General features: G+C 35.4%; 2 protein-coding genes across 3 annotated transcripts; both read right to left on the reverse strand.

Annotated features, from left to right (window-relative positions):
* Positions 1–9,581: 9,581 nt before the first annotated feature.
* On the reverse strand, positions 9,582–10,846 carry LOC145165128 (leukocyte receptor cluster-like protein). Its single transcript, XM_079083799.1, has 2 exons — positions 10,685–10,846; positions 9,582–10,398 (listed from the first exon to the last, which is right to left on the reverse strand). The coding sequence occupies exon 2, from the start codon at positions 10,395–10,397 to the stop codon at positions 9,708–9,710; it is 690 nt and encodes a 229-aa protein (XP_078939925.1). The 5' UTR covers position 10,398; positions 10,685–10,846; the 3' UTR covers positions 9,582–9,707.
* Positions 10,847–12,691: 1,845 nt separating this feature from the next.
* On the reverse strand, positions 12,692–16,030 carry LOC145165129 (uncharacterized). 2 transcript variants are annotated; one of them, XM_079083801.1, is made up of 15 exons: positions 15,859–16,030; positions 15,585–15,768; positions 15,456–15,501; positions 15,305–15,365; positions 14,925–14,987; positions 14,721–14,836; positions 14,560–14,625; positions 14,346–14,482; positions 14,105–14,192; positions 13,950–13,993; positions 13,689–13,793; positions 13,507–13,582; positions 13,257–13,369; positions 13,108–13,167; positions 12,692–13,017 (listed from the first exon to the last, which is right to left on the reverse strand). In XM_079083801.1, exons 1-15 carry the CDS (start codon positions 16,013–16,015, stop codon positions 12,903–12,905), a joined length of 1,431 nt encoding a protein of 476 aa, XP_078939927.1. In that variant the 5' UTR covers positions 16,016–16,030; the 3' UTR covers positions 12,692–12,902. The 2 variants fall into 2 exon arrangements, with proteins under 2 accessions (XP_078939927.1, XP_078939926.1); XM_079083800.1 differs by having other exon boundaries at positions 15,450–15,501.
* Between the last annotated feature and the right edge of the window lie 386 nt (positions 16,031–16,416).

The raw sequence follows: 16,416 nt of genomic DNA on the forward strand, positions 1-16,416 counted from the left end.
TACACTCAATATATGTATTTAGGGATAAGTCTAAAGCCCTTTGGATTCCTCGATGTATTTATATGCCTATTTCATACTAGGCTTCACTGAGATCCTTCATATCGAGGTGATATGGTAATAATTATTTCGATTTGTGCAACGTATCATTGTTATTACTCACCAAGAGAATGTCATCTCCATATGGTGCAAGTATGATAAAGTCCCTCCCACTCTTGTTGAGGTATATACACTGATCTACTTGGTTCTTAATGAAGTCATTATTGTTCATCACTTTGTCGAACATTAGATACCATCGACATGAAGCTTGATTCAGCATGTATATTGATTCCTTGAGTTTACACATTAGATGTTCTTAACCCTTATAAATGCAATTGTTTAAATGGGTTATGTAAATATCATTGTGTAACTCTTAGTTAAAAATTTGTTTGACATCTATTTGATGTATCTCTAAATCCAAATGAAATACTAGAGCCATTATGATCTTAAGGAAGTTAATTCGAGAAACGGGTGAGAATGTTTCTTGGTAATAAATACCCAACTAAATTTATTATATTGACAAATTGGACACAAACAGATTAGGATTGAAAATTTTACTGTCCTCATAAATTCATAAATACATATTGTAAGTTTGTAAATGCCAAATAGAGGTTGTTTAAAAGAAAATAGAATCGTATGCATCCATAAGGCTTAAATGTTTTAGCGTAAGCATATGAGATTTAAGTTTTACACATATTTCAAAGCCATTAAATTAAGCATAAATTCCATTTTTTATAATTTATTTATGACCAACAATTACTTCAGCCTATATTAAGACCATAATGGGCAATTGCATCATTGGCACTTACAGTTAATTGATAGCATACATATTTTCATAAGTTGCATTAATAATAATAGTAAAATATTAATACAACTTATTTCATCCTAATACATCCTCACAATAAAAGGACACCACAATAGCACATAGAAGCATAAGCATATATCATAAATGAGCCTAAAAGAAAATGATTCGAAGACAGTAAATGTGTCTAATATGCATGGTTCTAAAAAACGCGTCATGGCGCGCCTCAAGGCGTGCCATGGCATGAGGCGTGGTGTAGCCGTTACGAAAACGTCCAAGGCGGGTTTGTTAAGCGTGGCGCCCAAACAACGTGTCAAGGCGCGCCTTATCGCGATATGACGCGAGTTTTTTTCAAGGCGTGAGTTTTTTTTGTTTTTTTTTTATTTTTTTTATCGGGACTAAAATAATTAAGTTTTTGTTAACTTTTTATATTAAATACTAATATAACACTTCTAAAAACTTGATATACTTGATAAAAATCAATAATTATATGATTTATCTCTTGTAATATATAGAAAATAGTCACGCCTTGAAAAACGTCATGACTCGCCAAGGCTTGTCATGACTTAACTTTTACCTTGCCGTCAAGCCACGCCTCACGTTATTTAGAACCTTGCTAATATGTATTTCCATCTAGTAATTTATTTATTTTTATTTGTGATTTATATTTTTTTTATTTGTGATTTATATTTTTTATTTGTGATTTATAATAATCCAAAAAAGTTCTTAGTAATTTATTTATTTTTATTTGTGATTTATATTTTTTTTAGAGCTAAATCTTTAAAATAAGAAAATGTTGGAAACAAATGAGGCCCATAAAGAAGACGGACCAAATGTACTTAGTTAAAACCAAATAAAATTGCCAAACACCATTCAAGGTAAACCCTATTATCTACTCCAGGCGGCGCCTCTTCCATCACCACACCATTTATAGAAGTGGTAAATTAAGTCAAGAAATTCTTATGGTTTGCATAAGGCATGCATAGATAGAGATGACAAATTACCACATATTCGTTGGTATACAATGAATGGATTTATGTTGTCTACTGTTTCTATTTTCATGTCTGGGCGTTTCAACATCTTTTGAAGGGAAACCTATTTTTAAGATAATGATACGATATAACATGTAATCAACATAAATACACGTATGGCTTTTGTGAACAACAAAGAAAATGGTTTTCAGATTGTGAACTGTTTAAATATCTAGCTCTCAATTTTTCTAATTTGAAGATGAATTTCTAACACGGCAGTGAAAGAATTTGTCAAACGAGAATGAGAATCAAAGTCTAACATGAAGAAATTTGAACCAAAGTCTAACATATGAAGAAATTTGAACCATGCTCTGATACCACAATGTGGGTTTACAAGGATGAAGCAAGATCAGTTAACACAAACTTCACAAGAGATCAGTGATGCTTACTTGGGAGTGTGATCTTTGAAGAAGATGAAACCATGTTATTGATTCATTGTCTTCCCGTAATGGTGGCTTGATGATTTCCTGATGGATGGATAAAATGGACAATCATGGTGTTTTATAAGGAGTACAAGCATAACTGAAAGACTCTTCAATTTCTTCAGATCGTTCATATATTCATCACTTGCACCTTATGGAAAAGAGATTGGAACCACACAAGTATAGTCCTTTAAGTTATGGACACTTGTCATATCCATCATACTACAAATATTTAAGTCCAGGGACCTGATATGTCATTATGGCAAACATTATGGTACACAATATAAATGTACCTAACATGTACTAAGTATTATAAAATAGTACTTAGGCCACAATAATGTATTATTTTCCAACATATACAACAAAATCTTCCACGCCCTCCGGAAGGCTCAGCACCGGGACCTCAATAACTTCTGTCTTAGCGTCTCGAACGTAGTCTGCTGCTTAGGTCCCCAGCGAAAATCCACACCCTTTCTCGTTAAACGAGTGAGAGGTACAACAACCTTGGAGAAATCCTGAATAAACCTCTGATAATACCCTGTTAAACCCACAAAACTCCCGATCTCTCAAGGAGACTTCGAGGCCTCCCACTGCATAATTGCCTTAATCTTAGTCGGGTCAACCAGAATCCCATTCTGGTTAACGAGGTGTCTCAAGAACTGGACCTCCTATAACCAAAACTCACACTTCGAGAACTTGGCATAAAGTCGTTCCCTCCTCAAAACTCCCAGCAGCTCTGAAAGGTGCTCCTCATGCAGTTCACTGGTCTTGGAATAGACCAGGATATCATTGATAAAAACAATGACCGAACGATCGAGTATCGGCCTATATACCTGACTCATCAAATCCATGAATGTCGTCGGTGCGTTGGTGAGCCCAAACGGCATCACCACGAACTCGTAATGACCATAACGAGTTCGGAATGTTGTCTTCTCCACGTCCTCATCTCTAACCCTCATATGGTGATACCCTGACCTCAAATCGATCTTGGAGAACCAAGATGCACCCTGCAACTGATCGAAGAGATCATCCATCCGTGGAAGTAGATAACGATTCTTCACCGTCAACTTTTTTCAGCTCCCGATAATCAATGCACATCGGGTGTGAACCATCCTTCTTCTTCACAAACAAGATCGGTGCTCCTTAGGGTGAACTGCTCGGTATGATAAATTGCTTACCCAACAGCTCGATGGTTGACGTTGATGGTTGTTGACTTTGACCTTGACCATTGACTTTTGACATAGGTTGACTTTTGGTCAAATATCTATCTTTAGAAGGTAGACTTAGGGTTTACCTTGTATGGATTATTAGGAGGTGTTTAGCACCCATTCGTTGGCTGGGGGGAATCTAATAGATGAGGATGGTGTGGCATTGAGCTGAGTTTTAGTCGACTTTGTGAGTCAGGTGAGTCTTCTCACTATACCATGTAGGAAGACCAGGGGATGGACCCTGGAAATTATATGAAAGACCCGGAGGTGGCTCTTGACAATTGTATGCAATACCAGGGTTTGGACCCTGGCAGTTATATGTAGGATGCTAGTTGTCTTTGTGATTCTTGCATGGAAGACCACGGGGTGGCTCTTGGAACTTGTTTGTAAGACCTGAGTTTTGGCCCCCGGTATGGGAAGGAAAGACCATGATGTGGCTCATGGAATGATAATGATTGTAAGACTATGGATGACACATAACATTCCTTATTCTATGTATGGTATGTGGTATTTTGGGGAATTCGCTAATCTTTGTGTTTACGGTTTGTGGTTTAAACATTTTTCAGGTATTTCTAGTTCCAGAAGGAAGGGTCCGACTTGACTACACTACATCCGCCGATGGCTTTTTTCGCATTGATTACTTTTGATATACTATGATGTTTGAAAATACAATTGATATTGACTGGATTTGGAACCAATGTTTGTATGACTCTATATTTTAAAAATAAAATTTTATTGGCATTTTTGGGATGTTACAGTTTCATATATATTTGATTTAATTATATGTATGATTGATTATGATTCAATACAGAAAATAAGATTTTTTAAACGGCTACAAAGAAATTTCTCGATTTTATCGATGATGTGACATGTTTTGTTAGGCCGGGGGTGTTGTCATAACAATGATGATGTGGCATGATTTTGCCGAGCTCCACACCTCCCCGCCTCCAAAACGAGAGTCTTTAACATGCCAAGCTTGGCACTCCCATGTTGTTTTCAGTTTCTTCGTCGTCTTCCTTCTCCTCCCTATTTTCTCTCATTCTTGCCTCTCTGTCTCTCTTCTCCTCTACTCCCTTGCCATTAAAGGTGTTAAAAAATGTATGTATATGTAAATCCGAGCCGAAAATTCGAAATGAAATTATCCAAAACTTTAGATATATGGATGTTCGGATATCCGTTTTTTTTCGGATTCGTATTCAGATAGTTGCTTTTTTGAATTTTCGGATATTTTGGAAATCTGAAATCAACAAAATATATTTTTTACTATTTTATTATTTTAAAATAGAAATGAAGAAAATGTTAATAATAAATCAGATTTCATAGCCTAAAATTAAAAATTAGACCTTCATGTCTCAAAATTTTGGAAACATTAAAATGACAATAAATACTTAATTTTTGGAAGATAACGATTAATAGAAAGACTACATCCTAGATTATTTGTTTTTTAATTTATCAATTTGTTTAAATAATAATTTTGAACTTTAACTATATGTGACATTTACTTAATAATGTTCATCATTTAATGGGTGTCTTGTCAGGATATATGTATGTGTTAATTGTGTGAACAGACAAATAATGAAAATTATACTAGCACCAAGCTCTTGTACTATCCATCATACATACTTGAGAGGTGAGTCGAGACAATTACTTCCAGCAATTACAAGAACAAGAGAGAAACATGTCATGGCAAGATCATCATCGTAATCAACTTCCCCAATCCCAAACAAGAGAAAGAGAAAGAGATAGACTGTAACACCCGGAATCCAAAAGGCTAATTAAAGGAAGAAAAAGCCCAAGTAAAGAAGGTCTACTCGCTGAGTCCAAGGAAGATAACTCGACGAGTAGAAGCAAATCAAGGACGCGGGTGGAAGGACCTACTCGCCGAGTCGGGGAGGACCAACTCGACGAGTTGGTCTGGGTTTGGGAAACCCTAAATCCGGGTTTTGTACTCTATTTAAGCATCTTTAACCCACACCCCCTGGCCTCATTTCCAGCCTACATTGTCCAAACCCTAGATCTCGAACCCTAATACTATAGTGAGCCATTTTTTAGTGTTCTTATGAGTGTTGAAGCTTGGGAAGGAAAGAGAAGCTTGGGGGAATCAAGAAGAAGCTAGTAGATCAAGAAACATCTTGCCTTTCTCACCATTTCTAGGTAAGAAAGTCTCCACCATGCTCATTGAGTACTTAGATCTTCTTAGCACCTTTTCTAGTGGGTTTTGGTCCAAGAAGCTTGACTCTTGGGATTTGGACGTCTCAAGAAAGGAACACTTCAGATCTAGTGTCTAGAGGGACTCTCATGGCATAAAGGTGTCAACTTTATGGCCATGAAAGTCCCATGCAACCTCTAAGCCTCTATTTTGATCTTTTTAGCTCCAAAAGGCCATGCATGTAGATAAAGCTTGAAGCTTTACGTGATTTTCTTGCCCCTAGAGTCCAAATCTACAACCCCATGGGTTATCTTGCAATTTTGGTGAAATTTGGATCAAGATCTAAGTCTTAAAGGACTAGGGTTTGAGCTATAGCCATTAAGTGAGACCATTAACGAGTAAAGATGGAAACTTTACCCTTAAAAGGACATTTTCAGTGTATATGAGAAGTATGAAGCTTAGATCTGAAGAGTAGGGGCTTAATCCATTAAGAAGGCCCAACAGACTGAGGAACTCGGCGAGTCCAAGGGAGGGACTCGACGAGTTGAGTTGGTTTGTCCCGATTCTGTACAGGAGGAACTCGACGAGTCTGTGAAGGGACTCGACGAGTTGGTTCGTGTTTTTCGCGACTAGGAGTAGCAAGGGAACTTGACGAGTCAGGGGGTGACTCGATGAGTTGAGTCAACTCTGAGCGTTGACTTTGACCATTGACTTTGACTTTGACCAAGTTTGACCTAGTTTGACTTATGAAGGCATTTGGACAAGAGTATGTGAGGGGTGGAATGGTCTTCTACCCCAGTGAGGACTTATGGTTAAGTTATAAGAATCCCGGACTTATCTAAGTTGTATGATGATCGGTAGCTCGGGGAGTCGAGAGATCAGCAGTTCGACGATCTGCCAACTTGCAGCGAGGGGTTTATTCGCGGGATTCAGCAGTCAGCTTGTGAGGTGAGTCTCCTCACTATGTGTATGGGTCTACGACCACAATGCCGACCCATTTAGTTTATGTATGGTAGGAAGACCCGGGGGTTAGCCCTAGGCATTATGCATGAAAGACCAGGAGGCGGCTCCTGGCACACAGTATGCTATTATGTATGGTAGGAAGACCCGGGGGTTAGCCCTAGGCATTATATATGAAAGACCAGGAGGTGGCTCCTGGCACACTGTATGCTCATTAGCTAAGTAGAGTGGTATGTATGCTAGTTGTCTTTGTGATACTTGCATGGAAGACCAGGAGGCGGCTCTTGGCACTTGTCTGTAAGACCCAGGGGGTGGCCCCCCGGCTTGGCAAGAAAGACCACGTGGCGGCCCGTGACATAATGGCAAGACTATGTACGTCACATAGCAACTTATTTGATATATGATTGATATGTATGGCTCACAGTATGTATGACATGTATGGCCCAGTTGATATGTATGGTATGTGGTATTTGGGGAACTCACTAAGCTTCGTGCTTACGGTTTACAGTTTTTGTTTCAGGTACCTTCAGTTTTCAGATAAGGAGCTCGGGACGATCGCATCGCATTCACCCATATTATTCCGCATTACGTGATCTTTGGGATTAGACTCTGATATTTATTTTAAATGAAACGTTTTCAATGTTTGGAACAAAGTTATTAAGTGTTTTCTTATATTAAAAATAAAATTTTTGGTCTTGAATTTTGGGATGTTACAAGTTTGTATCAGAGCCTTGGTGTTGTTTGGAACAAAGTTATTAAGTTTTTTTATATTATTCCTCAAAGGTGTTGTTTGGTTCGTAAAATGTTAATGAAGAAATTGGAATTAGAATTGAAAAATGAATGTGTCAGGAATTTGAATCCAATTTCATATCATGTTTGGTTGACAAGAAATGAAATTAAAATTAATTTCAGATTCTATTTGGTTCACGGAAAATAAAATTGGAATCCATGTAAAATGACATAATTGCACTTTTTATCTGTTTTGCTTAATTTTACTTATCATAAATAATAATATAATTAAGACCCTTTCTTAATCATAATGTTAACTGTGCTTTCTAATTTCTATCAGCTGCCACATCCACTGTCATCTATTTGGCAGATTTGCATCGATGATAGTTTTGACCAAATAAGATGGCTTAAATGGTTTAGAAAAAGAAAAATTATGTATATATCCTTGTTAACAATAAAATATTGTATTTGTCTAACTTAAAATCAAAATATCATATTTATCCTTTATAACCTTTAAAATATTGTATTTGCCCAAATAATATTTTTACACATTTTTAACAATTTATAATCAATTAGAATCATTATAATTTGAAAAGGAAAAATAGATCGAGTATATTGCCCCTAAATATCCAAACCCCTTTGACATACACTGAATTGACCAAATTCCCCTAACCATTTATCTGATTAGGTTAACCCTACATTTGATCACACACGTATATACAGGTCCAAAATCTCCATTGTTGTTTGCTTGAAACACATAGCTCACTACCACTTTTGTTCAACAAATAGAAGCAATTTTTATCACACTTGTACTCACTTATATATAAACTTGACTTTTTTTAATTCCAATTCCAGTTCCACCCCTCTATATAAACTTCACTTGCAGTTTAAGAAATTAAAAGGACCTTTCTTTATTACCTTTCATTCAAGGTTTTATCTTCAACATTTGTGATTCTTAATTTTTCTTCTTCAGAATTTTGGGCGTGATAAACAACCTTCAACACATGGAAGGTTGTATCCCTGCTGCAAGTTTTAACTTGTATCTGTTATTATCCTTTATTTTTATAGTTTGCCTTTTTCTTAATAACTTACATGCTTGACGACCAAGAGGCACATGTGACAGAGGTACTAGAATTCATATTCAAATTTAAGATTGATGTGATGACAGTCTTTCTTGCCATTTAAGTTAAATTTATGTATTCATCCCCTATCTTCATGTGCAGAACATAACATGCATCTTTCCATAACTATCAGCCAGCCTATGGTATGCTCCATTGGCTACAACTACTGCTGATTATCTCTTTATAAGTTGATAGGTTTTTATAATTAAGTTAGAATTTTTAGTTTACATCGAGTGACCTCTTATGCACTAAACTTGGTTAATATCTTGACCTAATGGAAGCTTTCTGAATACAAAAATCACAATGAGAGCAGGAATAATTAGTCACGGAAAAGATTATGAACAACACGAATTGGAATTGGAATTGTAATTGTAATTGTAATTAAAACTGAAAGTCAAATGTTAATCAATGAGATGATATATATATATATATATATATATATATATATATATATATATATTATTAATTACTATGTAAAAGTGTTAATATCATGATTCATGAACCAAGAGCTTCAGGAAACTTCAACTTTATGTTGCCAATGGTAAATTGCAGGTCAAATTTGTTTCTGATATTGATATTGCTTTAGCTTTCAACAGCACATGAAGATCCATCTTACAAAAAAAATTTGATTCTTTGTTTTTGGTAAACTTTATTTTTTGATATTATTGTTCATGGACATTCAGCTTTGGATCTTTTGGAGAACACAGAAATCAATTCTCAATCAGCAGCACAGAAATCGATTCAAGAAAAGCGACACTCAATCGTTCAGCGATTAAATGAACGTGAGATAGGTTTTGTCAAAAATAAATAAAAGGGCGTAATGATAATCTTTCATTTTCCTTTTAATTCCATCAGCTTCTTCCCATTTGAATTTTGAAGGAAAGTATTTTCTCCCATTTAGGATTCCAATTCCATCCTACAAAGTTGAACCAAACACCGGAACGTGGTGGAATTGGATTCCTTTTCCCTCAAACAAAATGTTTTTAACTTTAACATAAGAACCACCCAGTCAATCTACAATACTTTTTTTTATTCACTAGTTTTCATAAAGATCCTGTCAAATTTGTATCTAGCTTTTAATCAAGTTAATTTACAATTTTGAGGTTGGAACTTACTAATGAAATTAATTCAAAAAAGTCTGTTATTACCTCATATGATATTATCTATCTATCTATCGCATACCATTCATGTTGATAAGCTGAAATAATACATATTAAAAAGAACACACAGACACAGCAGTAATTGTCCCTTACCTTGTTGAATAATATCCTCCTCTACCATTCTTGTGCTTGTGTTTCTGCATCAAAGCTCGTTCCCTTTCCTTTTCTCTTGCTTCTCTCTTCAACCTCTCTTCCCGTAATTCCTCAACGCTCTTCTTTTTACTGCTATTAGTTACTACTGTCTCCTCGGAATCATTGTTATCTACATCATCATCATCACCATTTGGGCGTTTTTCCAAGTACCATGGTAGCTTTACGCCTTTTCCAGCCACTCCATACCCTAACCTATACTTCTCATCCTCTGGCAAAACCACCTTTGGAGGCTCCGGCTCCTTCTTCATCCTCTTGAATCCCCCTTTCCTTTTCTCATCCCCTAATTCAATCTTCCTCTTATCAACATCAACTGGATCAAATATCCTGATTCCTTCAAACAAGTTAATATGCTTTGACTTTGGCTCCGCTTCGGGTGTCGGTGTGGGTGCTGGATCGGCTGCGGTGGATTGGTGTGAGGAAGCCGAAGCCGAAACCGAAGCCAATCCGCGGGCTTGGCGTAGCTGTTCGACGCGGAAGTCGGTGTCGCGCTTGCGAGATTGTTCGCGCTTGAGTTGCTCTTCTTTGGCCGCGGCTTCTTCGTCTTGGCGAACTTTTTCTCGGTTGTCAAAATTGTACACATTCCAACGTTTCTGAGGGAGAATATTCAGACCTCCGTGTCCTCCCATGCTTTCCAAACAAAGAAGCGAATCTTAGGTTAAATTCCAAATTAGGTCATACAATATTCACAATTCTCATTAATCAATTCTTCATCAAGACTCGTTAAAAAAATTCTTCATCAGGTCAAAAGGAAATCATAGACGATTATTCATCAGGTTCACAGCCAAAAATCAAATATTTACAATTCTAGATCAGGTTCACCACTTGCAGCCAAGATTCCCGCAAGGGTCGAGGACGCATACAAGGTAAGATGCAGGAAGGAGAAAATGGTTGCCAAAAAAGGAAATCGAGTTACCTGGTGATGCAGAGAAGAATCGCAGACGCAGGAAGAAAAAATCGGAGGCAGAGCCAAGAAGATTATTTGTGAAGAGGAGCAGTCGCATACGATTATTGAGAAAGTTTCAAGGGTACGGTCGTCATTTTCTCTTTTTCCCCTACAATCATCTCAACCTTCCTGGGGAAGAGTAGATGTGTTAAAACAAAAAACAAAATCGAATAAGTCATCCCATTAGGGGCTGTTTGATTTAAGCTGACCGGGTCCGGTCAGTGCTGACTGCTGACTCGGTCAGCAGTCGGATGTTTGGTAAATACAAATTAAAGCTGACTCGGTCAGCCAATTACTCTTACCCGGTGAGCCAAAAAAACTCTCCTGACTGGAAATTAGATACGCGTTTTCTTTTTTGCCCTTTGCCCTCACTCGCCTCCTTCGCCATCGCCATTACCCTAGACAAAAGTTGCTCTCGTCTTCTCCTTCTCCATCGCCAAGACCTGCTGATCGCCTCCTTCCCCATCTTCTCCGGCGACGACGCAGCCCCTCTTCTCCGGCGACGACGCTGCGGCGACTTCTCCAGCGACGACGCAGCCACTCTTCATCAGCGACGCACACACACAGGTAACTGCGTGATTTTTTTTTTTGCTTTTTTTTTATCTGAAATCACAACACCCTTCCTGTCTTTGTGATTTCAACAAGTAGTCCCCTTATGTGTATATATGCCTGGTAAGATCAAAATGCTCAAGACAACAACCCCTTATGTTTTGAAGAAATTTATATTGCTGGTAATAAGTGTAAAATCACAGCCCCTTATATGGTTGTTAAATCGAACGAATTGTGTACTGTGTGTATATGATATGTTTATGTGTATATGTGTGTAAGATCAAAATGCTCAAGACAATGATCAGAATTTGTTACATAGGTATATGTGTATTACCAAACTGATATATGAGATGTTTATGTGTATTATCTGTATTTGATACACTAAAACACATGAAAACAGATAAGAAAAAAAATATATGTTTTATCTTATTGATATGTTAGCAAACTGATATATGATATGTTTGATGTATGTTTAATTTGGATTTTATATGATAATTTGTGTTTTTATAATTTTTTTATCCAGCACAAGAGACAACATAAGGGTAATATGGTCATTTTTTCATTCAGCACAACCATTCAGATAAATAATCAAACAGCATAAACTCAGTCAGATATGGACTCAGTCAGCATTTCTAACCCAGTCAGCTTCTAACCCAGTCAGCAACTATCAAACGACCCCTAAATAAATTTTGGTTTATATGGCTAATCTTATTTGGTTTTCGGTTAAAGTGGTTTTCTGAAATCTTATTTGGTTCGGTCTTTTATTTCAAAATTTGAACTTTTGTTAACCAACTAAAGTGAATAATTAAATTATATGTTTCTTTTTTTACTTTTAATTTTAGTATTTTTTTTTGTAATAATCTCTTAATATGTTTCCATTATAAAGATGTCTACTTTATCTATTATTCATGTATATTTTAAAGAATTAAAAAATTATTTAATGATAATTCTAGACTTTTAGAATCTTAATGTTAACCGTGTTTGTTGTTTTAGGCTTCTCTTGATCTTCAAATATTCATTATTGTTTAGCCATTGTTTAATTATAAGTCTAGTAAAATTTTTGAAATTGTAGTAACCATGTTAGCCTTTTGTTTTGTTATTCTGTTATTGTCATATGACCATGTTTATCTTGTTGTCGTTCTTTTTAGACGTTTTTTAGTTAAGTGGTTTAACACCCAGCTTTTTAATGTAAGGCACACCCAAAATTTTCACTTTTTAAATTAACAAATCCCATTGGTGTACACTTGTATTAATAATCCATTACAAGTATTTATCAACATGATTACATCAAAGAAATAAATTACAATGATCCGAACCTGACATCACATGATTATATGAACCATACTACACCAACTTATTTATAATCTCTAGATGTCTTTCACACTGACATAGTATTCTCCCTAGTATATACTCATAAAGTAGATACACTAAAATGAATGGGAATCAAACTGATTGGATTCCAAACATATACATATATAAGAGAATCAATCAACATTCAAAATTAAGGACTAGCTAGGTGTTCAATATTTGATTTGGATCCAAAATAATAAGAGTATCAAAATTCTCTCTTTCAACTAATTCTTTCTCTAAAATATTACAACATCCACACCATTTCATTCCTGAACATGAATGCATGGTTTTAGAATATGAAATCACTCAACTGAGATCGCTTCTGACTCCCCATGTGCATGTTGTGCTTTTTAAAAATATAGGCACTATCTTCCACACCCGCATTCAAGCAATTCATCCGATGCCTGTTGTAACATTAATGCAAATTTTCTTTTAAAAAAGAAAAAAAAAACATTAATTATTGTGCAAAATGTTGTATGAAACCATAACCATACCAAGCAAAGTGATCTTCACAACAAATGGAGCCAGCGATGATAGAAATTCCTGGTGCTTTCCTATAATTCAAAGATTAGAAAAAATTCATTATCATATTAAAGATTATACAACATTTTTAAAGCAAAACAAAAAATAAAAATGTACATACCAGGTTGCGTTGTACATGTCATAAAACTTGTCGAATGCTTTATCGAAGCAAAAGTGACAAGCAAGAAGATCCTTTATATCAGTCACCTTACAACTTGATTTACAGCATTTAACCTTATACATACATACATATATATATATATATATATATATATATATATATATATATATATATATATTATTAGCCTAAAAGATGCATGATGTAATAATATTCTCAAAATATTATTATTATTATTATTAAGAATACTCACAAGACGGTTGAGCTTGAAAGAGTAGTAGTTGGTATGGGAAGGGTGTGTTTGGATATGCTCCACCACGTGGCCTCCACTGGAATTCAACATGTGAAGGAAGAATTACTTTTAAACACTAAATCATAATAATGTCTATCTATATATGCATTAGGAAAAATGGTCTAAAAAGGAAAGTTGGTTACCTATCACATAATGTTATTCTACAATCAAGGCACGCCCCCAAACTAGACAAACTATTGCAGGCATTACATCCGGCCCCTGTGTATTTCTTCCCAATTTCGTGGCATCTGCACATAAAGAAACACACATCTATTATATTTATATATGGTCAAAATAAGCTTAACTTCACAACAAGAATGGTGGTGAATCAAATGAAATATTATTTTACCACTTCATTACGTAAATATCTTGAAGCAACAACAAAAGAAAAACACACACACAACCTTTTATATAGTTCAAGAAGATCCTTAGGTATAACATTTGATGCCTGCTTAGAAAACAAACAGTTTAATTTAATGAGCAGCTCCAAACGTTAGCATACACACTTGGCCTAAGACACCTACCTTATCAGATTCAAGATTTATAATGAAAAAAGTACCTGATGAGCAGAGGATAAAGATTGAGGATTTGATTCCATGATGACTAAACAATCTTCAGCAAGATGACCGGCTTTTTTACATTTCCAACTAGAAATAATAACAATAAACATATATTTTAGTACTTTAGTTAAGATTTAACAACACATGTTTGTATATATATATATATATATATATATATATATATATATATATATATATATATCTATTAGGTTTTGTATTTGTATGAATGGAAGCAATTACCATTGATATGAAGATAGAATAGATCTCTTTGTTGACCAGCGATGACGGTTGAAATCCCAAGTGTCAGTTTCAGAAACTTGCAATTGAAATTTAGGTCCCTTGACTAATAATATTTGGTTGCTTGGAGTTGGAGGCCCCTGCAAATGTCCCAATTATTGGTTTTGAATTTGAAAAAGTAGTGTAGTGGATTGGATTTGATGTTTTATCTATGAACCTGAGAATTTTTTAGATTGTCCAAAACCTCAGCTTTGCAATCCATGCTGCAGATATCATCATCAGTCTGGTAGGAATAGGATCAAAAGAGAGAAGACCTTCTTACTTCTTAGTTAATTGTAATAATATACTAATATAATAAGAAATTAGAAGCCAAGCCACCTCATCACATATATATTCCCCATATTTGCCACACACCACACATACAGGCTCTCCAGGAATAGGAAACCGCTGTGACCTTCTTTCTTTTATTACGTCATTGCCACTGTTTATATTTCCTAAAAAAAAGACCAATCTTAGTTCAGATTTCAAAACAATAAGCATAATAGCTTAATTGATTGCTAAAACAAAGAGACAAGAACCAACCAGCACTTTCAGGAAGAGGATCCTTGGTTTCTTCTCTTTCTGAGAAATCACTACTTGCATCACCTATAATATATATATATATATATATATATATATATATATATATATATATATATATATATATATCCATTAACTAAGTTATATAACAGACTTGTAAGCCATTTATCACACAGAAGAAGAAGAAAATATGGCAGCTGTTGTTTGAACATAATATCACTACAACTTCAATATTTGTGTTCCCTTGTGTTTTGTAGAACACAAAGGAGCAAGACAAACACACATGGACAAATACAAGTGTTTTCTGTAATTGTTTAAGAACCCATAATACTTAATGTGATAATCATATTGAAATTGTATTTTTGGTCATGAAAATAACTTACTGTCATACCCCAACACCAATCGTCCACCAGAGGCCGAACCCTCACCCTCACCCTCACCCTCCTGCAATCAAATTGAAAATCAGATCAGAGCAGATCAAAGGAGAATTATTTTATTATGAAAAATGTGATATGGAGTGGAGTGTACCAATACTTTATTAGTTAATTCCTCAAAGGCTTCAATCGAATTAGCTTCTTTCCTGTGTCGACACAAACAAATAATAGCCCTAAACTTCACCACATAACGTTTTGAATATTATTTTCTAAATTACAACAAATTCACCTAATTTTCTGAATATAATCATGGTGAGACATGGGTCCATCACGTTCTTCAATTTCGTGTCTTTTAGCCATGGAAGGTGAAATCCTCTGCCGCTTGCAGCGGTTAGATTGTAAGGGGCCTTTTCCCTTGCTGGAGGCCGGTTCATCATCCGGCGGAGTTGGATTTCCGGTGGCAGCATTATAAGCTGTGAGATTGAAATAATAAAAATCCTCAAACCAGCAGAAAGATTGCGTGTTGTGTGCAATTGAAGACATAAAGTTGGGATTTTTGTTACCTTTTAGATTTTGAAGAACTGAGTTGAGGTCGAAATCTTTGTTATATGTAAAAGAAGGGTTCTTGTAGAAGTTTGTTCTCGTTCCCATTTCCTCTCGCAATAATCCGAAATCAGACCGATAGCCAGGAATTGTCTTGTATATACCTTTTGCTTTCATTTTGACTTTGAAATTTTTTAAATTTAGTCCCCACTGTAATGGAAAACAACAAACAAGCCCCCAAATTTTAAAATACATATCAAATAGGCAAGAACCGCATCAAGAACACTACATTCTTGATGTTGTCTGTGTGCGGTTTTTTCCTGAGCGGGGTACTCTCTGCACCTTCTCTCCTCCGGTGATTGGCCAATGACCGAAAAAAAAAATTAATTCAAACGAAATAAGACATTATTATTTTTTTCAAAAACTAACGGTCAAAATTTTAATTATATATAATATTTATTTTTACCAATTTACAACCTTATAAACACTCATCTATTCTTACTATCAAAATCACAAAGTCTTCTATCTTTTCCTCTCTGTTATATTCATTTAAACAACAAAAATGAATGCCAACAACC

This window comes from Lactuca virosa, chromosome 3 (genome assembly GCF_052849685.1).
Source record: "Lactuca virosa cultivar CGN04683 chromosome 3, Lactuca_virosa_CGN04683_v6, whole genome shotgun sequence".
In the NCBI taxonomy this organism is placed as follows: Eukaryota; Viridiplantae; Streptophyta; class Magnoliopsida; order Asterales; family Asteraceae; genus Lactuca; species Lactuca virosa.